The sequence below is a fragment of the Delphinus delphis genome, chromosome 2 (assembly GCF_949987515.2).
Source record: "Delphinus delphis chromosome 2, mDelDel1.2, whole genome shotgun sequence".
In the NCBI taxonomy this organism is placed as follows: domain Eukaryota; kingdom Metazoa; phylum Chordata; class Mammalia; order Artiodactyla; family Delphinidae; genus Delphinus; species Delphinus delphis.
The window spans coordinates 25629112-25654805 of record NC_082684.1 but is presented as its reverse complement, the minus strand read 5'-3'; the positions used below and the strand labels follow the sequence as shown (position 1 = coordinate 25654805).

The 25694-nt window shown below is 38.7% G+C and overlaps 1 protein-coding gene across 1 annotated transcript in view; it reads right to left on the bottom strand.

Moving 5' to 3' along the window:
- The window catches only part of SNW1 (SNW domain containing 1), a 35821-nt gene extending 18790 nt beyond the window's left edge, over positions 1-17031 (bottom strand). Inside the window, exons 1-5 of the mRNA XM_060004113.1 lie at positions 16973-17031; positions 12331-12484; positions 8108-8269; positions 667-762; positions 468-574 (exon numbers count right to left, since the gene is read on the bottom strand). Coding sequence (XP_059860096.1) covers positions 468-574; positions 667-762; positions 8108-8269; positions 12331-12484; positions 16973-16986 — 533 coding nt within the window. The 5' untranslated portion in view covers positions 16987-17031. The remainder of the gene's footprint in view (positions 1-467; positions 575-666; positions 763-8107; positions 8270-12330; positions 12485-16972) is intronic.
- Positions 17032-25694: the final 8663 nt, after the last annotated feature.

Below are 25694 nucleotides of genomic sequence, written 5' to 3'. Positions count from 1 at the left end.
ATCATCTTTCCACATAAAGATTTAGTTGAGTGAAATCCCTCAAAATTTGGAAGTATTATAAGGATGCCTATTATTATATAAATGATATTAATATATTAATATTTATAGTATACTATTATATTAAATAATTATAATAGTATTATACTATATAATATTTCCAATATACTAATGTTATATATTATATAAAAATGGAAAACTATAATCATTGTGGTTTGCATCACATACTCTGTAATTGTTAATTTCTAAAAACAAAAAATGTTTTAAAAATAGCATAATAGCTAATATCTTAAAAGTGGATAGCTTAAAATATTCTGCTTTCAACTGAATGCACAAAGAGTCAATAGGCTTCAAGTCATTTTTCAAAAAACTGCATTTACAGTTGTGACTAAAGATAGTGAAAGAATACCAGGACCCCCAACTCCAATCACTTCCAACATGAAACTAAAACCTCCAGGCATGATTCATACCGGATATACTGAGCAGGAGCCAGTTTATCAGCTGCTCGGACTGGCATGGCTGCAGCAACCTTCTGCGATACGGATTTTTCTAAGGCTACCCTTGTCTTTTCTGTTATCTGAAATAAGAAACAACATATAGAGTGGTTTGAAAGTTAATAAAGATGTAAAACGTCATCTAAAATAATTATATATATCAATTCCCAGTTACCTCTTTAATGGCTTCTTCATCAGGTCTTTGCAGGTCTGGGTCATCTGCATTCATGACTTCTTTGGGAACCAGGTCAGTGTACTTGCTATAAATGACCTAAAATGTTCAAACAAAAGCAGGCTTAAGAAAAGCAAAGAATGAAGAGAAACAACCTCATTAAGTCATTTCAGAAGTCAAAATGTCCTCTCAGCACACTTATAAATTTAGGACACAGATTTTGTCTTTTAGATTTTAAAACCAAGGAAGTTTAAAATATATATACACAAATTGCTGCCCTGGCTATAAAAGTTAATAATTTTCCTCTGACCTCATGCATTTAAATTATTTGAGATCGTCTAATCAAGTCAGTGTCCAAATAAATTGTGCCAACAAAACCTTATGCATCAGTGATCCCTATTTTTGAGCCTCACTAGGACTTGAAATTAATGATGATATAAACTGCCTATAGCACCATTATCTTGGATTACAAGCTCACTGGAATTTAAGTCAGGTTACTGAATAATTTCCAAATTCAGGAGGCCTAAAAAATTTCATTGACCTCGCCCTACTTATAATGTTTGTCTTTTATGGCATCAACTCTATTCATAGACTAAGAAAATGAACATATGCCATGGTCAAAAAACCCAGAACACTTTCTTCCATGAAAAAAAAAATTCTATACACATACCTTATTTTACACTCATTATCCAAATTTAGGACTGTTATCTGATTGGTAGGCCTCTGCCGAACAGAATATTACTGACTTTCATGTCCATCTATCCTTTCGAATACTTCCATAATAACTTACATGGCAGATTTTATAGAAAAACAGAAGTACTGGAAATTTAACAGATAAGCAGCATTCTAGATTTTGCTGCTTGAGTTAGCAATTCTTTGACACACATACAGATAAAGGACAACTTATAAATATGAAAGAAAACCAAATTCCTGGGCACTTGAGATCTTCAGCAATTTTCTGCAGAAGAAAATGTTTACTACTATAAGTCAAAGTCTTATATCAATAATTGCATTCTACCATGACATTCCTTAAAACAGCTTAAAGGAAATGCATGCTATTGCTAATTTCTCACTCCAAACAACAGAGCAAAAAAACTTAATGGCCTATACGACCTGACCTGGCTTTGCCTACAGCTTCAATCTTCCCCTGTACCTCTTGCTCCCTCATTCTTTATGCTTCAGTCACATGGACTCTTCTGTTTTTCGAACACAACCTGCTTTCCCCCAATTCTGGGCCTTTACAGAGTATTGCTCCCGGTTCTTCAATTGGGTTCTCAACCTGAGTCTTCATTCAAAGGTCAGGTATGCAAGGGAGAGGCCTCCTATGACTACCCTCACTAAAGGAGCAACCCCTCCCTACCCAATCATTCAGTGTCACAGAACTCTGTTTGCTCTCTTCAAAGCACTGCTTACAGTATGAAATTATTAACTACTTTAAATCTTTACCTGTCTTGCCCATTAAAGTAATAACAATTATAATAGGTAACATTTATTAAGCACTTATTTTGTGCCACTGTTCTTTTGCTTTATATATATAAACTAACCTAACTTTCGCATCAACCCTATGAGGTGTGCACAATGATTATACCTACATTATTGATGAGGAATCTCTCATTCATTAAAGTATCTACAGTGCTTCTAACAATGCTTGGTCCCCAGGAGGCATTCAGTCAATAGTTTTTGTACAAATGATTGAATGTGTGACTTTCAGAGATGCTCTATTCTATGCTAAAGGTACATATATTTGGGGCCTGCAGAATGTTCTACATAAGCTGTTGATTTCCTGGAAAAACTGTATCATGACTATAGACTGAAATCTCTAGCTTGTTTTTCTCAGGAATAAGAAAAGGGATCAGGTAAGAAATGTAGATAATTTACCACAAAATATGTCTATTGATATGGGAGCTACTAGTGTCACCATCCTCTCAGAGTGTTCATTTTGGAAGGGACCCTAAAGCTCACTCCAGTGAGAAAAGCAAGGCTCAGTGCGTTAAGATCACACAGCTTGTAGCTGACCTCAAAAGTTTTACTTCTTGGGCTTCCCTGGTGGCGCAGTGGTTAAGAATCCGCCTGCCAATGCAGGGGACATGGGTTCAAGCTCTGGTCAGGGAAGATCCCACATGCCGCAGAACAACTAAGCCCGTGCGCCACAACTACTGAGCCTGCGCTCTAGAGCATGCGAGCCACAACTACTGAGCCTGCGTGCCGCAACTACTGAAGCCCGCGTGCCTAGAGCCCATGCTCTGCAACAAGAGAAGCCACCACAGTGAGAAGCCCACGCACTGCAATGAAGAGCAGCCCTGGCTCGCCACAACTAGAGAAAGCCTGCATGCAGCAACAAAGACCCAACGCAGCCAATAATAAAAATAAATTAAAAAAAAAAGTCTTACTTCTTTTCAGTATGGAAAAAATCTATATCATAAGAATTAAAAGTTATATAACAGTCTCTAGAAAATAATACCAAGACTATGAAGAGTTAATTACTTTTACACAGTAATTGCTACAGGAAGGGATTCTACTCCCTGGTAGTTGTATATACTCAACATAAAGTCTCAATACTAATTTAGCATACAAGAGCCATTTGCTGCTTCTTATTTGGGTATTCCAAAGTTAATAACCCTTTAAATGAGCATCAGTAAGATTCTAGCATTTCACAAAGCTGATGAAGGACATCTGAAGAGCAAGATTCCTCCATGGTATTAACTATAAAACCCCCAATTTTTATTGCCTGAGAACCAAATGTGCTGAAGAAACTCAGTATATCTCAGGGGGCAAAGGGGCTGGGGAGGATTATCCGAAAAATTACAATATACCTTCCAAGGTATCAGGAGCACAAATGAGTTTTGTGAACAAGATAAAGTAATAACTCATCTATGAAACAGAAGTTTTTTATTACTGAAAACTGGCAAAGGATTGGATTGACTAAAAGGATAAGCTTGTCAGCATAGCTACCATTTCAGAGGTAGAGAAAGAAAACACTGTCTTTATAGACATAGTTCGTGAAATCCCATGAACAAGGTAATAACATACAATTTATCTTGGGGTTAAGGTTGTTTGGAGTTTTTTTGGGGGGGCTGAGGGGTTGAAGGCATTCTTTTAGGCAATATCATGTATGTAACATTTCCTATTTAATAATTTCAGAAGGAAAAATGTAAACACCAGGCTTTTTATTTCAAGATTTATGACTGAAGTCACAACTGGAAAAAAAAAAGGATTTAGTTCTATTGAGATTTACTTAAAAATGTTTTTCTCCTTCCCAATTTTGTATTACCATTAAGTCTTGTACACAGTATTTACTTTACATTTAGAGAGATCAATCGCCTTAGCCTTGCCCTAGAATATTATCCCTTGGAACCTTTCCTTGTTCACCTCTTATACCTACAGCTAGTATTTTCCATTCTTGCTCTTTCACTATTAATATTTCAGTGAGAAGTCCCTGGTTTCTGAAGAATGCCAGATCCCTCTGATACAAATCAGGAACCACTGCAGTATAGCGCAAATTCAATAATCCAATAAGCCATTTTCATCCTATGTCAAGGACCTTGCATATCAGCATTCTGAATGACAATGAATTTTTAAAAAATCTCATTTTGTGCATTTAGTAGCCAATTCCTACTTCTAAAACAGGAAAATCAGTGGTTTTAACACAGGGCAATGCTAACGCCTCCAACTCCCCTCCCAGGGCCTATGAAAATATGTGAGATGTTTCTGTTTAAGACAATGGTGGGGGCGGCAGGAGGGGGCACTACTGGCATTTAATAGGTAGTGCCAGTTATGTTAAACATAATACAATGCTCAAGACAGTCCCAAACAATCAAGAAGTGTCCCTCTCCTCTAAATGCCAATGCATAGTTAATGCTGAATTATTACATGCAGTCTAGAACTTCATGCATTAATACATCCACTTTTTAAAATAACATATTAATTAATTTGTATAAGGAATTCAAGTGTATATTCCAGGGTATAAAGTCCAGCAAGGAAATACATCCATCATAAACAATGTTAGAATACTCCAGGTAGTCACTCTCTTCAGTATCTTTCTTCTCAACTCACTGAGTGCCCTATTCTTTTTTTTTTTAATCTTCATTGTGGTTATTTATTATGATTTTTTTTAAGCAGTCTTAGGAGCAGTTTTCAGAGCAGTTTTCGGTTCACAGCAAAATTAACAGGATGTAGAGAGATTTCCTATATACCCCACACATGTACAGCCTCCCCATTACAGTCAGGGTTAGTATGAACCTGAGAGTGGTACCCCTATAAACTACTAGTCTAGGGTTCATTTCCAGTGGCTGATTTCTAGGCAAACATGTAAGGCTTTTACTGTGTAACGAACAATACTATGGAGACCTTATTTGGCCAGAATACTGAAATCCAAAAATAAACAGTTCAGTTTTAACATTTCTACTCTACTTTCAATACAAAAGAATCACCAATATACATGTAAAATGGGCTAAAACTGTATTTCATTCAAAATTACACATCCTGTCAAAGTCAAATTATTGTCCTAAAATGCTGCTTTTTCCTAATAAATGAGAGGAGAGGTAGCAAATACCGATAAAGCATAGTTATTATTCCAGAGAAGGAGAGGTGCACCAAAACAAAGGTGAATGAAGGCCTTCATGGCCCAGGGTAAATTTCCAGTATATGCCCTGCAAGTATAGGGACCTATTTTTCCTTTTGCAGGAGTGGACCATGCTTCCTTAGTGGCTTCAGGAAAAGTGGCTTTCTGTTATTCAATAAATATTGCTATAATACCTCCAACAAACACTTCTGAATGCCTGTGTGTCAAGCTGTCAGGCACTAAGTTAGGTGCCAAAGAGGAAAATGAAAAGATATAACCTCTGTACTCAAGGAGCTTTTAGTCAAATGACATAGAACATTGTTAGTGAATGGATAACTACAACAAAAGGATAATTGCAACAAAATGGATAATTACAACTGCTACTTTATAGTAAACACAGGGAATAGGGAGGAAGGACACCCAGTCTAGCTAGGGAGGATCAGGGACAGTATCCTGGAATAGTGAAGAGCGAGTTGCGACTTGAAAACAATGGAATTTAGCCAGAAAAAAGAATAGGGAGACGGCTTTCCCCAGCATCGGAGGGCACCCAGGGGAAGCTCCCAAGGCAAGAAAGAACGTGCCATAATAGGGGAGCTGCAAGAAGTTCCTCATAGCAGACATTCATAGGGAATGCCTGCAAGTTTCTTCTTCTTTAACAACCACCTGTTATGGTGATTATTTTGTATTGAAAATAAATAGAACGGCTAAAACTGGACTCTTTATTTTTGGATTTCAGTATTCTGGTCATGAAAGTTGATGCTAGGCTAGAAAGGTAAGCAAGGGATCAAGTGTGCCGTAAGGTGCTTGGCTGGTTCTTATCCTGAAGGCTATGGAAAGATTTTAAGTGTGCATGCTTGTATGTGTTTTTGTGGGGGAGAGAGGGAGAGAAACAGAAAAACGTGAATGACTGTTTCTTCAGGCAGGCAAGACAAATGCCAAGGAGATGGGTTCAGACTCTGTTGCAGTAAATTAAGCAAGAAAAAATAAGCGTCTGAACTAAGTAGCAAAGAAGGGACAATACTAGAGAAATGTTAAGGAAATAATAAATCATGGTGACTAACAGATGGAGGGTCTGAGGGAAACACAAAAGAATGGAATGATTGTTAAGCAAAGGCTTTTTAGAGAACATAATGGCATTATGTGTCACATTTGAAATGTGAATATCCTTTGACCCAATGCATAGACTACTAAGAATTTATTTTACACAAATACTCATGTGCAAAAAGATGTTTATATATGGATCTTGAATATAGCACTGTGTGCAAAACTAAAAAATTGGAAACCACTAATGCTTAGAATATCTATATAGATTTTTCTTAATGAAAATCTTCAAAACATCTTAAGTAAGAAAAAAAAGCGTCTATGGGAGTTATGAGAATTAAAATCTCATTCATGTAAAAAAAGGATGTGTATGTTTGAGTGTGTACGTGTGTGTGTATATATGTAAAGTGGGAATACATGTAAAGGTGAGGTTACAAAGAAAAGGGGAAGGGACGAGATCCAGGATACACTAGAATACACTTGGCAAGATTAGGTTTAGATAGGAGAAGAGATTTGTTATAGAGACAAAAGGAATAGTCAAGACAAAAAGACACGTGCAGGATAAAGAAAGCCACAATTTTCTTCCAATAGCCTTATCTGCAAACAGATGGGGAGTCGCCTGTTAAACTGAGGGGGGATGGAGAGGAGTAGGAGCTAAGCTTGGAGGAACATCAAGACAGCTCTGCTGAAACCTGAGATACAAATTTGCATGACTGCATAATTGTTTTCCCCAAAAACTAGCAGCCATGACGGAGGAGCAAAGGATGGTTTATCATTAGTGCTGTCTTACAGGGTAAAATGAAAATGTTTGGGAGAGAGAGAAGCAAAGGACAGGTAGTGAAGGTTCTCAAGTACCTTCCCCAATATCTTCAATTCTGAAGAGCCCTTTTACCTCCAAAATACTCCAAATACTTGGAGTATTTATTAAAAAAAAACAAACTAGGTCTTAAAAACAGTTCCTTGGCTCTGAGTGTGGCTGGTCTGTGATGAGATTATTTTAAGTAAACTTCATTTTTGGTCTTTGGATTACTTTGTAAGCAGGGCCATCCTAAAAGTAGCAAGTGTCAGTTTTGTACTTAATCAAGGGAGAAAGAAGTTTATATGATTAATTCTATTCAAATGAACCATTAAAATAATTAAGTATCTATGTACTATTTTTTTTCTTTTTTTTTGTGCGGTACACAGGCCTCTCACTGTTGTGGCCTTTCCTGTTGCAGAGCACAGCCTCCGGACGCGCAGGCTCAGCGGCCATGGCTCACGGGTCCAGCCGCTCCGCGGCATGTGGGATCTTCCCGGACTGGGGCACAAACCGGCGTCCCCTGCATTGGCAGGCAGACTCTCAACCACTGTGCCACCAGGGAAGCCCAGTATCTATGTACACTTTAAGTACATGGAAGAGAAATAGAAGACTATACACAAAACTAAATTTAATTTTTTTAGGGTGCTAGGATTATAGATTTTAAAAAATTTGCTAGCCTTTAAAAAAGTTAGTACTACAAAAGAATTGTTTTTAATATACAGTGCTGTATGTCAATTGTATCTCAATAAAACTAGAAGGGAAAAAGAAGAACTGTTTCTTAAATGTAAAACAAATACATAAAAACCCTTAAGTATACATAACCTATCATCAATTTGGGGAATTTCAAAGGAAAAAGTCATTGCTGTTATGAAGTCATATTATATTGTTCATATTGTTATGAAATCATCTTCAGTTAGCCTAAGTATACGTCACTGTTACTTTTAACGTAAACTAAATGGCCAGATTTATCATTTTTCATACAATTAAAAAAACTCCTCACAAAATATTTATCAATGGGGGAAAAAAATCAATGAGAGGGTTACCTTGTCTTTTGACTGTCCCTGTCGAGCAATTGCATCATACTTAATTTTTCCTTCAGCATCCACCTGAATGGCCAGTGCATTTGACATTTTTTTCTTTCGTCCCATATCCAGGGGATACTGGGCCACGTGGATCTCTGGAAAAGCACCTCCATCTCCAAAATCCTATATATTAAAAAGAAGTAAAAAGAATATTTAATAGTAGGTTTGAGATTTAAGATATATTCACTTATTCAACAAATAACCATTGAGCCCTTATTATGCTAGATGCTACAGAAATGGCAGTAAACAAAACAGAGGTCTCTGACCTTGTGGAGTGTGCATTTTAGTGGGCAAAGATATAAAAAGCATAATTTTTGGCTTGTGATAAATGCCTTGAAAGCAATAAAGGGACTTGTAAGAGGGGCTATTTTCTTTATTATTTTTAAAATTTATTAATTTATTAACTTATTTTAGGCTGCATTGGGTCTTTGTTGCTGCGCGCAGGCTTTCTCTAGTTGCGGTGAACAGGGGCTACTCTTCCTTGCAGTGCGCAGGCTTCTCATCGCGGTGGCTTCTCTTGTTGCTGAGCATAGGCTCTAGGTGCGCGGACTTCAGTAGCTGTGGCTCGTGCGCTCTAGAGTGCAAGCTCAGTGGTTGTGGCGCACAGGCTTAGTTGCTCTGCAGCATGTGGGATCTTCCCAGACCAGGGCTCGCACCCGTGTCCCCTGCATTGGCAGGTGGATTCTTAACCACTGTGCCACCAGAGAAGTCCCAAGAGGGGCTATTTTTGATAGTGTGGTTGGGATAACCTTTGTGAAGAGGTAACATGAGCTAAAGCCTGAATGATGAGAAATCAGTCGTGGGAAAATCTGAAGGAAGCATTTTCCAGGCAGATTACACAGCAAGTGTGAAGGCCCTGCTGCAAGAACGAACTTGGCATGTTCTAGGAAATGAGTGTCCATTGGGGCTGTAGCTTACTGAGGGCAGAAGAGCAGACATACAGGTGATAAGTCTGCATGGTGGACAAACACCAGATCACGAAAGGGCTTCTAGACCATGGCAAGGATGTGGATTTTATGTACATGACAGGAAGAAATTAAACAAAATGTTTAGCATAAGGAAAAGATTTTTCATTTTAGCATACATAATTTTCTTAGTGAAGGACAGGTCATGCATGCTATAGGTAGAGCAAAAATGTAAAGTATTAGGGAGTTCCCTGGTGGCCTAGTGGTTAGGATTCCGGGCTTTCACCACTGTGGCCCAGGTTCAATCCCTGGTCGGGGAACTGAGATCCTGCAAGCTGAGCAGCACGGCCAAAAAAAAAAAAAGTATAGAATTATATTTCTTCTTCAGATTTTAACAACATCTTATTTATTCAGTGTTCCATGAGAAGCAAATAAATAGGAAGGACCCAGAAATGAGTTTACCACATTTCTAACGATGATTATACAATTACTTAGAAGAGAATTAAGACTTCTAAAGTAGAATAAGCTTAGTCTGTCAATGAAGTTTAATATTACAAAAATGTATATCATCAAATTAACATATGAATATTAAATATAATTTAAATAGTTTTGTTAAATTTAATAATACTTGCCTACACATATATTCTCATTTAATTCTTGTAGTTCTTCAACACCTCATATTTTCATACGGAAAAAATTCAAGTTTAGAAAAGTTAAAAGTGATTTTTCCAAAGTCTCATGGATAGCTATGAGGACCTGAACCCAGATCTTTTGACTCCAAAAGTTGTTAAATTTTTTACTAAACTGAAATACCCTGACTCAAAAAAAGGCAAATCATTTCACTAAGAAATGAGAGAAAAAATATATTAATATTAATCATTTAGAGGGGGTTTGATGGAAAAAAATTATGAAAATAGCCACTTTTATATGATCTCCTCCTTCAAGAAATATTCCATTAGATCCTGGATATGTGATTTTCTAGGTACAACATGCTTACTTGCTAAAGAAAGGTTTGACATTTTTTAAAACAAACAATAAAGCTAAAGGAGACGTTTTCTTGTAAATTAGGCAGAAAATAGTTAAGGTATTCCCAAGAAAGGTACTACCTGTAGCCAGGCCATCAATCTGACATGGGCTCAGATTTACTAGAGTTCTTCAACTATAATAAGCACTTCAAGACTGTAGATGTGGCATTACGTGGTCATAAAGCTTGCCAGAAAAATCATAGCTTTTACTTTAAAAACTAGAACAAGATGCTTTCTTCCACAGAACTTTCACTCTCCTCAAGAAGCACTCACAGTATTTCTATTAGCTGGCCATTTTGGTTTGATTTTCAAATAAACTGTTCTGCTCCAACAGGATATATGACACTTTTGATAGTCAAGTAAGATTTTAAAAGCTAATAGTACCTGAATGTCCTGATGCTGAAATGCAAGTAAGGATGAGATTTCTACTGTAGGTAAAATGATGCCTGCCACCCTACCCTAATCTATCGAGAGGCCAAAAGTAGAGCATCTGTAATCCCTAAAAAGAAACACTCAAGCCTTCTGTTAGATAATGACAAGTTCTGTCTTTCTTGCCACAGATAAGATGGCATCACAGCTTCCTTGATATCTTTTATTTTGCTCTGCTTCTCACAAATTACATTATCAGTGAAAACAAAAGCAACAACAACAAAAATCCCATCATAAGTGTGGTAAGACTGGCTTTCACACACTAGAATTAATAAGGACCAGAGGACCGCTGAACAAAAATCAACCAGAGAAACAAAAAAATCACCAGGGAATATGTTAGGAGAAGACATGATCTCTTTAGTTGAGTGTTCTTCTAGGCTGTACAAAGAGTTTGGTAGGGCAGGGGGTAATGACAAACATGAGAGAGGCTGAGAATACAGTTGCCTTTTTATAGGTGCTAAGCAACATATTTCAATCCACTGAATACTTAGTTCACTATGATCACCACTTGCAGGCATATGAAAAAAAGCTAAGGACACTTGGCTCTTCCCATTTGTAAAGTAAAATTATAACCATATAAAGGCAGAACACGACAAAGTGATAAAATGAAAATAACTGGGTACAAACATGAATAGGCACAGAGGTTTTCAATAGGGCAGGTATATCCCTTGGGAATTGGAGGAGGAAAATTTGCAGGTGTCAGAATGAATACAGGGAGATGGAGAACAGGAAGCAGCTTGGAGGAGGAAAGTCTCAAATGTCTGCGTTTCTCCCTAGATTAAAAAAAAGGTGATCAAGCATGGGCAGTATGCCCTGGAATTAGGGAAAGGAATACGCACTGAACTGACGCACAAGATCCTGTGAATAGGTGCTGCCAAAAAAGTTTGTTCTTTGGGAACAAGCTAGAGATAGAAAAAGATCATTTCAGATTCCTCCTTCTCCCTCACTGCCTCTGAATCAACCAACAAATTTTGTCTCTTATACCTTCCCCCAAATTTATCTAATCTGTATGTTAGGATATATTAACATTCTCAAGTTGAAGATAAGAAAACAGATGAAGAGAGCTTAGGACCTGTCCAGGGTCACACAAAGAGTAAGGAACAGGGCTTCCCTGGTGGCGCAGTGGTTGAGAGTCCACCTGTCGTGCAGGGGACGCAGGTTCGTGCCCCAGTCCGGGAAGATCTCACATCCCGCGGAGCGGCTGGGCCCGTGAGCCATGGCCGCTGACCCTGCGCGTCCGGAGCCTGTGCTCCGCAACGGGAGAGGCCACAGCAGTGAGAGGCCCGCGTACCGCCAAAAAAAAAAAAAAAGAGTAAGGAACACAGCTATAATGCAAAACAATTAATTAAAAAAAACCTCCTTGTCAGTGTTCTATCCACTATACCAACAGGAAGAAATCAGAAAAGGAAATGCTGCTGGAGTTTTCCCTGGAGGAAAGTTGTTTCTTCAGGGTGATGCGGCATTGTGCATGAAGGGGAGAGGGAGGGAAAGGCACCTGAACGTGAAACCATTTTTCATCTTTTTCCTCTTACTTTCCCATTATTTTCCATATACTATAATCCCCCCCCAAACATAAAGCGTTTGTTAGTTTCTTCTGTACATAAGTAACAGTTTGACATAAGAATAGACATAAATTGTACACTTTTTCAGTGATCATAAAGCAGTGAGAATAAGCAAGAAGAAAAAGCTCAATCTTCTGAGGGAAGTACATGTCTTGAGAGCTCACAACCAGAATTTCTATCATACTGACATTCATATGCAGAAGTTCTAGGGTTTAAACTTATTTTACAAAGGTGCTATAATAATTTTCAGCACAATTATTTACCTCTAATAACCGAGGTATCCAGCCTTTCCGGTACCCGTATGGGGGAGGTTCTCTTCTGGAGGAGACCAGTGAGGTCTGTCGTGATCGCTGCGATCTTGCTTTTTCTTCAGCCTCAAGCTGGTCCTGAGATAGCTGAGTAGGTGCAGGTAAAAAGCTATAAGCAAAGATAATAAAAGTCAGAATTTTAAAAACTCTTATATTTGATTATTGCAATTTGGCCATCAGACACTATTTTCCTGTAATACTTTTTCCTTTGAGCAAAAGAACAAACTTTCCAATGATTTATGGCAGGATTATCAGTCATTTTATTATGCCTGGAAAGAAATAAGTACTAACAGACATACAGTAAAAACATCTTACCAGGATGCAGGCAGGCAACTGGTGCCCAGAATAAAAAATTAACAGATATTTCACATAATAAACCATTGAGTTTTTATGCTTCCACCTTTCTTTTCTTACAATAAGTAAATTTTCTCAATTACCAAGGGGTCAACTCTTTAGTATATGGTTTTCTTAGTGTCTTTACTAGTCTTTTACTCCTTATTTTTAACTATTTTACTCTTATGCTTCCTACTTTTAACTATTTTAGCATCAATACAAAAAAATAATTAGCACTGAATGTAGCAAAGAGGTGGATAAAAAAAGAAAACACGAGTTGCACATTTAAGTGTGTTTTCCCAAGGTATCTAGTTTAGAATGGAATTTAAAATTTAAGAGGTCAAAGATCCAAAGCAGAAATTCTAAAGATGTAATTTGGTACTCTTGAATCAAAGCAGCCTTTCTACTAAACCATTCTTAACTTTTAAGTATGATAAATGTTATTATAGAGATATCCCAAAGTACCACAAAAGGATTCCAGTATATGAATAATACATTTAATGGAAAAGTTAAGGTTCCTTTGTGATTCTTGCCTAGTAAGAATATGTGAATAGGGCTTCCCTGGTGGCGCAGTGGTTGAGAGTCCGCCTGCCAATGCAGGGGACATGGGTTCGTGCCCCCGTCCGGGAAGATCCCACATGCCGCGAAGCAGCTGGGCCCGTGAGCCATGGCCGCTGACCCTGCGCGTCCGGAGCCTGTGCTCCGCAACGGGAGAGGCCACAACAGTGAGAGGCCCGCGTACCGCAAAAAAAAAAAAAAAAAAAAAGAATATGTGAATAAGCAGTAGAGCTTATTTATTCAAAAATATTTAGTGGTTGCTGGGGTGCAGGCACTGTGTTAGGTAGGCAATGACATGATGAACAGAAAAAGACAGCTGAGTCTTGCAGGGGAGAGAGACAATCAAAATCACACAAATCCATAGTAATCCACTTACTAAGTGATAAGAAAAAGTACAGAGTGTTATGACAGCGTATGTCAGAGGGCTCTAATCCAGTCTGGCAGGTAAGGTAATGTGATGGCTAAGAACTCAAGAGTTCAAATCCTACCTATGCCACTCACTAACCTGGATTAGTTGTTTACCTCTCTGAACCTCAGTTTTCTCATCTGTAATGACAGACCATAAGATTACCTATCTCACAGAGCTGTAATAAGTATTAAATGACAGTACCCATGAACCACTTGGCACGGTGTCTAAATACCATTCAATATGTGTTCCATAAATATTTGATTATTTGGAGCTGTTCCCCAATTCCCCCAGTTTGGGTCAGTTGCCCAAACTAACCACCCATGCTCTCACAAGACCCTCTATGTATCATTATTACAATATCTACCTTATTTACTGCTATCATCTATTTATTTACCTTTCTTTCTCTCATTAGACTGTAGGCAACTTGAGGGCAGGAATCACGCCTTTTGTTTCTTTTATTCCTAACTCTCTACGCATTGTCTAGCTAGCTCACAGCAGGGCCTACTTCAATGTTGGCAAAAGAAATATATTCACTCTTCCCTTTGCACTCATTTTTATGTTACTTGTTCCTTTAAACAAGCCATCTCGGGATCTTTACATTTGCTTTCCCACTGCCATAAAGTAGTCTATTTACTTATTAAGAAAACTCTTCCCCAGATTTTTTAGTGCTTGCTTCTTAGTATTCATTGGCCCTGCTCAATTATACCTCCCAACAGCAGTCACATGACCACCTTGTCCAAAACAGCATTCCACCCCACACTTTGAGTCACTCTCTATCCCTTTATTTGTATTTTATTCTTAGTACTTACTACCTGAACTTGCATTACTGATTTGTTTACTCCTGCAGTCTGTCTTCCCTAGAGTATAAGTTCCGTGAGGATAAGAGGTTTGCCTGACTGATTCAATACTGTAAAACCAACCCTAGCCTGACACATGGTAGACTTTCAACACATGCAATTTACTAACTGGATGAATGGAGTCAAACGTTTTGGGCTTATACCACAGTTGTTTTCAGTAAACCATGTATACCCAATACATAGGAGGGATAAAAAGACAGTAACAAAGAAGCCAAAATATTTACTTATGTTTCATTTCTCTTGTCTTTACCTTCTGTTGGAAGAACCAGTCAGTAAAATGATCAAAAGGCAGAGTTTGGACAAACCAGTAAACACGAAATCTGGCCTGGATTATGATTAGAACACACCCTAGCCTTCCAGGGGGTCTTAATTTTGTTGTTCCCTGTAAAGGATGATATTCCCATGAGGTACACTCCTATGGTGGGGGTGGGCTGCATAAGCCAGCAGAAAGTCTACCTCAGTGTTTCTCAACTGGGAGCAAAATATCTACAATGTAGACATTTGACAATGTCTGGAGACATCTTGATTGTTAGAACTTGGGAGGTAGGGGGTAGAAAGGGGTTTGGAGTTTCCACTGGCATCTAGTGGGTAGAGGCCAAAGATGCTGCTAAACATCTTAATATGCGCAGGACAGTCCCAAACAAGAATGAATTATCCAGTCCAAAACATCAGTAGTGCCACTGTGCAGACATCTTAGTCTATCCTTTCCCCTTTACTAAAGTAAGCGTATTAAATGCAAGTGATATTATTAGATACATAACCTTAAACACACGAGTTTAGAAAGTTAAATCAGTATGACTTTAAATCTTTAGTTAGTAATACCAGGACTGTAACACATCAGCATGTCCAGTCCCTGCTGTTAAGAATCCTTGGTAGATTTCAGAGATAACAGTTCACCTGGAAACTTGAGACCATCTCTAGAAACCAAATTAGCTAAAACTCAACAAAATCTGAAAGCTATGTAAGTCAAGCTATTTAAAGACTTCACTCTGCCCCTGCAATTTTAAGGAAAAATAATAATAATTTTCTGGCCACGCCACACAGTTCCCCCAACCAGGGATTGAACCCACGTGCCCTGCATTGGAAGCGCTGAGTGTTAACCACTGGACCACCAGGGAAGTCCCTGCCACTGCACTTTTAAGCACACAATACCCACAATATCTCTGATATTTTTCCTTTGTGTCCTTTTCCAATTCCACCTTTTCCACAAAGCCTTTCCTCATAACTCGACTAGTCTTTGTCACACTTCTCTCATCTGGAGAGCACTCAATCAAATGTTTGCTGCCTGCAACATTTACTAAAGAACACGCTCCATTTCATTCAGCTCATTCCATCTAATTCTTTTTGCACTTAAGGTTAGTACTACACAATAAGCATTCTGTGTGGTTCTTTTGTTTCATATCTGTATGTCTTGTACCCCATCTTCCCTGCAACCAAAGACTGTCAGATTTCCTTCTGTATACACACAAGCCCTAGGATAGAGCAAGGCATCCAAAAGTAATTCCCAAAAGAATTTTCTGATTCAAATATGTTTAGGATTCATAACTGTCATCAGCCAAGAAAAACGTATGTGAGGAGAATGAAGGGTGTTTAGGGAACTCAAGCGTATGTACTAACGTGATTACTTTCTTTACCCTCTGTGACACTCAACTTTTCCTGTTGCGTTCGTTCGCATGGAAAGTTTTTCTACTTAGATGGGGCAGCAAGGTCGACAACTAATAGGAGTTACGTAACTCCTTGGAATCTCCCCCTTAAGCATCTTTCTCTTAAAGGCGGGGACCAATTTACTTGTGGTTGCCAAGGCAACCAGGACAGCAAAAATCCGAAGTGGTTCCATCTACGGGAAGAAATTCTAAGGCCCAAAGTTAAAGTGCGGAGCAGCGGCGCGAATTAGTAGACAGCGGCCAGTACTATGGCTGATTTTAAATCTCCGTTCAGTGCCGCGCCCCCACCTTTTTTCCCCCGGGAATCCTTGTTTAGGGACAGAGACAGGAGAGAGACTTCGGCAGGCGAACGGCAGTAAGCCAGGCGGTCGCCTCCCACCCGCTTCACTCTGCCAAGACAAATAAGCCACTGCCCTCCACACTCCCATCGCGCCCACCCGAGCCGCGGACCCGAGGGAGCTCTCTCCACACCCCCAAGATGCTTAAGCGAAAACACATGCGACTCCTCGGCATCTTAAGCCAGAGAACTATGCCCCACGCCGCGGCTTTCGGTCCTAGTGAGGGGGCGAACTCAACCCGGGAAGCCGCTCAGGAAAGACCCCAGCTTCGGCTAGGCCTAGTCGCCCCGGCGGCCGGAGAGAGGGCCTAGCCGTGGCCTCGGCCTCTGTCGCTCTGTGACCCGGGCCGGGTTACTGCCCGGAGAGTGTGGGAAGAGAAATGAAAAAGGTGGGTACTCCCAAACCCTTCCGTATCGAGGACCCAAATCAACAACTCACCTGGTGAGCGCCATCTTCTTCCGCTTCTTCCAGCGCGAGCGACAGCACCGCGGGGCGGGTCTTTCCCGGTAGAGAGGTGGGGAAAGGAAGGAGCGCGCGGTGCGCAGGCGCCCTTGCCGAATGGCCTTCTGGGACTTGTAGTTCTTGGAACAAGACTACAATTCGGTTCTCTTCTAACTGGAGTTATCCCGGGATAAGCGCTTCAGTTAAGAAAAAGCAAATGCATCTTTTCCACTGTGACACGATAGAGCGTTCTCTAGGCAAAATACTAACGAAGTTGAGATGCTTTTTAAGTCTCTTTATTTTATTCTACACTTAATCACATTTTCCTTGTTGGGGTCCCAAGTACGAAAGCCTTCCGGCGGCGGCAACGTTAAATAAAAGAGTGGGAAATCGTGAGACTGTCGAATGCAGAATTATTGGACGCTGTGAAAACATTCACACTCAAAAATTTTTACACGCTTTCTTTCTCCACACTCCACCTCCAAAACACTCTCCGGGGGGGAGGTATTGTGTGATCCTTAGTAAGTTACCTTTAGAACACTCCTTATGTGCATTATGTATGTATGTTTTTATATACGTAAGTGTTTTAGATAGATTGTCTTTTACATAGATTATGGATTAAACACAGTCTTTGATGAAGTGATAGGATACATGAAATCTGCTTCAAAATATTGGGGAGAGGGAGGTGGGTGGAATATACTGTAGATGAAACAAGAATAGCTATGAGTTTTGATCACTGTTGAGGCTAGATAATGGGGAAATGGATATTTATTATATTATTCTCTCTACTCTTGTATACGTTTGAAATCTTCCATGATGTAGAAACGAACTTTTTTTTTTTTTTTTTTTTTTTTGCGGTACGCAGGCCTCTCACTGTTGTGGCCTCTCCCATTGCGGAGCACAGGCTCCGGACGCGCAGGCTCAGCGGCCATGGCTCACGGGCCCAGCCGCTCCGCGGCATGTGGGATCTTCCCGGACCGGGGCATGAACCCGGGTCCCCTGCATCAGCAGGCGGACTCTCAACCACTGCGCCACCAGGGAAGCCCGAAACGAACTTTTAATAGCAGTATAGCACACATACAGAAAGGTGCATGCACTCAGTGTACAGTTCTTTGAATTTTTCCAAACCACACACACTAGTTTGAGCAGCAGCAGAAGCACCCCACATCCAAGATCACTTGATTTCTGGTGTGACAAGATGTTCAAGGCTAATTTAGTGCTTTTTCTGCCCCAGACCTTGAATCAGTCCTTTATCCAAGAAGGTTTTCTTTAAGTGGAAAGTGATATTTAAAGAAAACAATCTGGATGCTACAAATGCTCATCGTTACTGGACAATTATTGTTTGTAAGCCTTTTCAGTGGACAGAGCTAAAAAATTCACATATACACATAGTTTTGGAGCAAATGCATCATGCATTTATACTAATATTCCAATCCAAGTTTAGGATTATACAGATTTTACTTTGATTTTGTATGTGTTATCTCTTCTGAAAATCTCAGTGCCTAATGGTGTTAACATAATTACTCATTTGCCTTATCCTACTATATATATAATGGTTTCAGAATAACATTTCTAATATGATTACTAAACATATGCCTAATGATAATAGTTTCTGAATTTTTTTTTCAAGTCTTTTCTGTCCTCAGGGTATATCTCTCTAGGCATGTACAGTCAAGTTGCATTGCTTTAAAGTGACTTGGAATAATTCCTCCGTGTGTCATTATGCCACTAGCTTGATACCCAGTTAGGTCTGAATATTTCATTTTGCTTTGGATTTTTGGGAGCTGCTTTTTAAAAAAAAAAAAGTTTTGTGAAACACTAATATGGTTTCAAATCCAAAATTTACCAAGCAGGTAGTACATTTAGAGAAGTCTAGATTATTTCCCTGTCTCTTCCTTCTTTTTCCTTTCCTCACCCTGTAGATAACTTTTAAAAATATTTTTTATAGTTTATCCTTCCACTTAAAAGTATACACAAATAAGTATATATATATATTTAAATAAATTTATTTATTTAATTAATTTATTTTTTGGCTGCGTTGGGTCTTCGTTGCTGCGTGCGGGTTTCTCTAGTTGAGGCGAAAGGTGGCCAGTCTTAGTTGTGCTGAGCGTGCTTCTCATTGCGGTGGCTTCTCTTGTTGCAGAGCACAGGCTCTAGGTGCATAGTCTTCAGTAGTTGTGGCACGCGGGCTCCATAGTTATGGCTTGCGGGCTCTAGAGCGCAGGCTCAGTAGTTGGGCATGGGCTTAGTTGCTCCACGCATATGGGATCTTCCCAGACCAGGGCTTGAACCCATGTCCCATGAATTGGCAGGCGGATTCTTAACCACTGCACCACCAGGGAAGTCCCCATATATATTTTTTTATACTTCTTTTTCTTTCTTAGACAAGTAGCAGATACCATACACACTTTTGTTCACTTTGCTTTTTTCCACTTGTCAATATATCTTGGAGATCACTCCTTTGCAAGATATAGAGATTACATCGGAGGTTCTGAACAGAGAAAAAACTTGATCTGACGTATGTTTTTAAGACGATCATTATGACTACTATGTTAAAAATGGATTCCAAGAAGCAAGGAAGGAAATGGGGAGACCAATGCGTAGCTTTTGAGATAATGTGGGGAGAGATGCTGATGGCTTAGGCAGGGAGTTAGTAGTGGATATGGTAAGAAGTTGGAATCTGGATCTATTTTGAAGGTATAAGCAACACATTTTGATGATGGAATTGATGTGAAAGAGAGTAATCAAGGATGATTCCAACCAGGATAGAGTTGCCATTTACTGAGATGGGAAAACTGCAAGAGGGTCATGTTTGGGGTGGGGGGAGGAAGATCAGGAATTTGGTTTTCAACATGTTACATTTGAAATGCCTTGTTAGACAGCCAAGTAAATGTGTCAAGTAGGCAGTTTGTATACAAGTTTGAAGTATGGGGGAAATGATCTAGGTTGGAGACAGATACTACTTACATTCATGATACCAGATGAGATTACCAATGGAGGGAATGTGGGTACAGAAGAGAAGTAGTCCAAGGACAGACTTCTGGAGTTTAGAAGTTGGGGACATGGGAGGAACCAGTAAGGAGACTGAGAGAGAATTGCTAGAGGTTTGATCAATGGAATTAGGAGAGAAAGCATAGGCCTTTCTTTTGGATCAGAAGCTATAAGGTTGTAGGTGTGATTTACCAGTATCTATCTTTCCTCGCATAAAGCAAGAGCCTGTGACAGGGAAGAAGGAAGCCACCATGCAAAAAGGAGAGACCAGAGAGTAAAGAGAAGGAGAGTAAGAGATTGATAGAGGTTGAGACCTCTGAACAACATCATGGGAGTTCCTGGATCCAGCAGTGCCTAAAGACCACACCACCTTGAATTTTTTTAACCAAGTGAGCCAATAAATTATTTTGTTGCTTTAAACTAGTTTGAGCTTATTATCATTTACAACAAAAAGGTTATTTTCTGTGCTCCCATAATAATTGTTCTTCCCCCAGTCTTTTTTTTTAACATCTTTATTGGAGTATAATTGCTTTATAACAGTGTGTTAGTTTCTGCTTTATAACAAAGTGAATCAGCTACACATATACATATATCCCCATATCTCCTCCCTCTTGCATCTCCCTCCCACCCTCCCTCTCCCACCCTTCGAGGTGGTCACAAAGCACCTAGCTGATCTCCCTGTGCTATGCGACTGCTTCCCACTAGCTATCTATTTTACATTTGGTAGTATTTATAAGTCCATGCCACTCTCTAACTTCGTCCCAGCTTACCTTTCCCCCTCCCCGTGTCCTCAAGTCCATTCTCTACATCTGCGTCTTTATTCCTGTCCTGCCCCTAGGTTATTCAGAACCATTTTTTTTTCAATTCCATACATATGTGTTAGCATACAATGTTTGTTTTTCTCTTTCTGACTTACTTTACTCTGTGTGACAGACTCTAGGTCCATCCACCTCACTACAAATAACTCAATTTCGTTTCTTTTTATGGCTGAGTAATATTCCATTGTATATATGTCCCACATCTTCTTTATCCATCCATCTGTCAATGGACACTTAGGTTGCTGCCATGTCCTGGCTATTGTAAATAGTGCTGCAATGAACATTGTGGTACATGACTCGTTTTGAATTATGGTTCTCTCAGTGTATATGCCCAGTAGTGGGATTGCTGGGTTGTATGGTAGTTCTATTTTTAGTTTTTTAAGTAACTCCATGCTGTTTTCCATAGTGGCTGTATCAATTTACATACTCACCAACAGTGCAAGAGGGTTCTCTTTTCGCCACACCCTCTCTAGCATTTATTGTTTGTAGATTTTTTGATGATGGTCATTCTGACTGGTGTGAGGTGATACCTCATTGTAGTTTTGACTTGCATTTCTCTAATGATTAGTGATGTTGAGCATTCTTTCATGTGTTTGTTGGCAATCTGTATATCTTCTTTGGAGAAATGTCTATTTAGGTCTTCTGCCCATTTTTGGATTGGGTTGTTTGTTTTTTTGATATGGAGCTGCATGAGATGCTTGTATATTTAGGAGATTAATCCTTTGTCAGTTGCTTCATTTGCAAATATTTTCTCCCATTCTGAGGGTCGTCTTTTCGTCTTGTTTATGGTTTTCTTTGCTGTGCAAAAGCTTTGAAGTTTCATTAGGTCCCATTTGTTTATCTTTGTTTTTATTTCCATTTGTCTAAGAGGTGGGTCAAAAAGGATCTTGCTGTGATTTATGTCATAGAGTGTTCTGCCTATGTTTTCCTCTAAGAGTTTGATAGTGTCTGGCCTTACATTTAGGTCTTTAATCCATTTTGAGTTTATTTTTGTGTATGGTGTTACAGAGTGTTCTAATTTCATTGTTTTACATGTAGCTTTCCAGTTTTCCCAGCACCACTTATTGAAGAGACTGTCTTTTCTCCATTGTATATTTTTGCCTCATTTATCAAAAATAAGGTGACCATATGTGTGTGGGTTTATCTCTGGGCTTTCTATCCTGTTCCATTGATCTATATTTCTGTTTTTGTTCCAGTACCATACTATCTTGATTACTGTAGTTTTGTAGTATAGTCTGAAATCTGAGAGCCTGATTCCTCCAGCTATGTTTTTCTTTCTCAAGATGGCTTTGGCTGTTCAGGATCTTTTGTGTTTCCAATATTCCACAAATTGTGGAATATTTTGTTCTAGTTCTGTGAAAAATGCCATTGGTATTTTGATAGGGATTGCACTGAATCTGTAGATTGCTTTGGGTAGTATAGTCATTTACACAATGTTGATTCTTCCAATCCAAGAACACGGTATATCTCTCCATCTGTTCGTATCATCTTTAATTTCTTTCATCAGTGTCTTATAGTTTTCTGCATAAAGGTCTTTTGTCTCCTCAGGTAGGTTTATTCCTAGGTATTTTATTCTTTTTTGTTGCATTGGTAAATGGGAGTGTTTCCTTAATTTCTCTTTCAGATTTTTCATCATTAGTGTATAGGAATGCAAGAGATTTCTGTGCATTAATTTTGTGTCCTGCTACTTTACCAAATTCGTTAATTAACTCTAGTAGTTTTCTGGTAGCATCTTTAGGATTCCCTATGTATAGTATCATGTCATCTGCAAACAGTGACAGCTTTATTTCTTCTTTTCTGATTTGGATTCCTTTTATTTCTTTTTCTTCTCTGATTGTTGTGGCTAAAACTTCCAAAATTATGTTGAATAATAGTGGTGAGAGTGGACAACCTTGTCTTGTTCTGATCTTAATGGAAATGGTTTCAGTTTTTCACCATTGAGAACGATGTTGGCTGTGGTTTTGTCATATATGGCTTTTATTATGTTGAGGTAAGTTCCCTCTATGCCTACTTTCTAGAGGGTTTTTATCATAAATGGGTGTTGAATTTTGTCAAAAGCTTTTTCTGCATTTATTGAGATGATCATATGGTTTTTCACCATCAGTTTGTTAATATGGTGTATCACGTTGATTGATTTGCGTATATTGAAGAATCCTTGCATTCCTGGGATGAACCCCACTTGATCATGGTGTATGATCCCTTTAATGTGCTGTGGGATTCTGTTTGCTAGTATTTTGTTTGAGGACTTTTGCATCTATGTTCATCAATGATATTGGCCTGTAGTTTTCTTTTCTTGTGACATCTTTGTCTGGTTTTGGTATCAGGGTGATGGTGGCCTCGTAGAATGAGTTTGGGAGTGTTCCTCCCTCTGCTATATTTTGGAAGAGTTTGAGAAGGATAGGTGTTAGCTCTTCTCTAAATGTTTGATTGAATTCGCCTGTGAAGCCATCTGGTCGTGGGCTTTTGTTTATTGGAAGATTTTTAATCACAGTCTCAATTGCAGTGCTTGTGATTGGTCTGCTTATATTTTCTATTTCTTCCTGGTTCAGTCTCAGAAGGTTTTGCTTTTCTAAGTTGTCCATTTTTGCAGGTTGTCCATTTTATTGGCATAGAGTTGCTTGTAGTAATCTCTCATGATCCTTAGTATTTCTGCAGTGTCAGTTGTTACTTCTTCTTTTTCATTTCTAATTCTATTGATTTGAGTCTTCTCCCTTTTTATCTTGATGAGGCTGGCTAGTGGTTTATCAGTTTTGTTTATCTTCTCAGAGAACCAGCTTTTAGTTTTATTGATCTTTGCTATTGTTTCCCTCATTTCTTTTTCATTTATTTCTGATCTGATCTTTATGATTTCTTTCCTTCTGCTCACTTTGGGGTTTTTTTGTTCTTCTTTCTCTAATTGCTTTAGGTGTAAGGTTAGGTTGTTTATTTGAGATGTTTCTTGTTTCTTGAGGTAGGATTGTATTGCTATAAACTTCCCTCTTAGAACTGCTTTTGCTGCATCCCATAGGTTTTGGGTCGTCATGTTTTCATTGTCATTTGTTTCTAGGTATTTTTTGATTTCCTCTGTTATTTCTTCAGTGATCTCTTGGTTATTAAGTAGTGTATTGTTTAGCCTCCGTGTGTTTGTATTTTTTACAGGTTTTTTCCTGTAATTGATATCTAGTGTCATAGCGTTGTGGTCAGAAAAGATACTTGATACGATTTCAATTTTCTTAAATTTACCAAGGCTTGATTTGTGGCCCAAGATATGATCTATCCTGGAGAATGATCCATGAGCACTTGAGAAGAAAGTGTATTTTGTTGCTTTTGGATGGAATGTCCTATAAATATCAATTAAGTCCATCTTGTTTAATGTATCATGTAAAGCTTGTGTTTCCTTACTTATTTTCATTTTGGATGATCTGTCCATTGGTGAAAGTGGGGTGTTAAAGTCCCCAGCTATAATTGTGTTACTGTCAATTTTCCCTTTTATGGCTGTTAACATTTGCCTTATATATTGAGGTGCTCCTATGTTGGGTGCATAAATATTTACAATTGTTATATCTTCTTCTTGGATTGATCCCTTGATCATTATGTAGTGTCCTTCTTTGTCTCTTGTCATAGTCTTTATTTTAAAGTCTATTTTGTCTGATATGACAATTGCTACTCCAGCTCTCTTTTGATTTCCATTTGCATAGAATATCTTTTTCTATCCCCTCACTTTCAGTCTGTATGTGTCCCTAGGTCTGAAGTGGGTGTCTTGTAGACAGCATATATATGGGTCTTGTCTTTGTATCCATTCCATCAGTCTATGTCTTTTAGTTGGAGCATTTAATCCATTTACATTTAAGGTAGTTATCGATATGTATGTTCCTATTACCATTTTTTAATTGTTTTGGATTTGTTATTGTAGTGCTTTTCCTTGTGTTTCCTGCCTAGAGAAGTTCCTTTAGCATTTATTGTAAAGCTCGTTTGGTGGTGCTGAATTCTCTTAGCTTTTGCTTGTCTGTAAAGGTTTTAATTTCTCTGTTGAACTTCCCCCAGTCTTAACATTTACCACACTTTATAGATTTTGATGGGTTATGTGACTGCAAGGGAGATTGAATCTCTCTCACCATTCACTTGTGGCCATACAATTTTGGGAAGTCCTCAACCCTCACTGGATTTCAGATTCCTCATCTTTTAAAGGACAGCATAGGCTCAGGTAATATCGCACATCCCTTCTAGTGTCAACATCCTTTGATTGTTGGTACTTTTCTCTAGTTTTTAAACTTCTACAGAAAGAGGTTTAAAAAGATGCCATTTTAGGGACTACTGATACATACAACAACTTAAATGAATCTCAAAGGCATTATGATGAGTGAAATAGGCCATTCTCAAAAGATTACATGTTATGTTATTTTATTTATGACATTCTTGAAAAGATAAAACTACAGTGACAGAGAACAGATCAGTGGTTGCCAGGGATGAGGGGTAGGGGAAAGATATGACCCTCTACAAGGCAATTTTGGGGGGTTATGGAATTGTTCTGTATCCTGACTGTGATGGTGGTTACATGCAACTATACATGTGCTAAAATTCATAGAACTGTACACCCAAAAAGTCAGTTTTACTGTATGACACTTAAAAAAATAAAATTTTTAAAATTCCTGGTCCAGTTCTTGCTACCATACTGTTAGAAGGGCCTACTTAGCCTCATTCTGCATCAGCAATGTTTACTCTACACTTGCTGTGGTTCAGAACACATCTTGGGTTCCTAGGCCCATAGAAGTGGTTTCAGAAAATGTGTTTTTGTTTTTTTTAAGAAGAGTAAGGGAATATTAGATGTATTTGTTTACTATTGCTGTATAACAAATTATCACAAACTTAGTGGCTTGAAACAACACCCATTTATGAACTCACATTTCTGTAGGTCAGAAGGCTGGCACAGC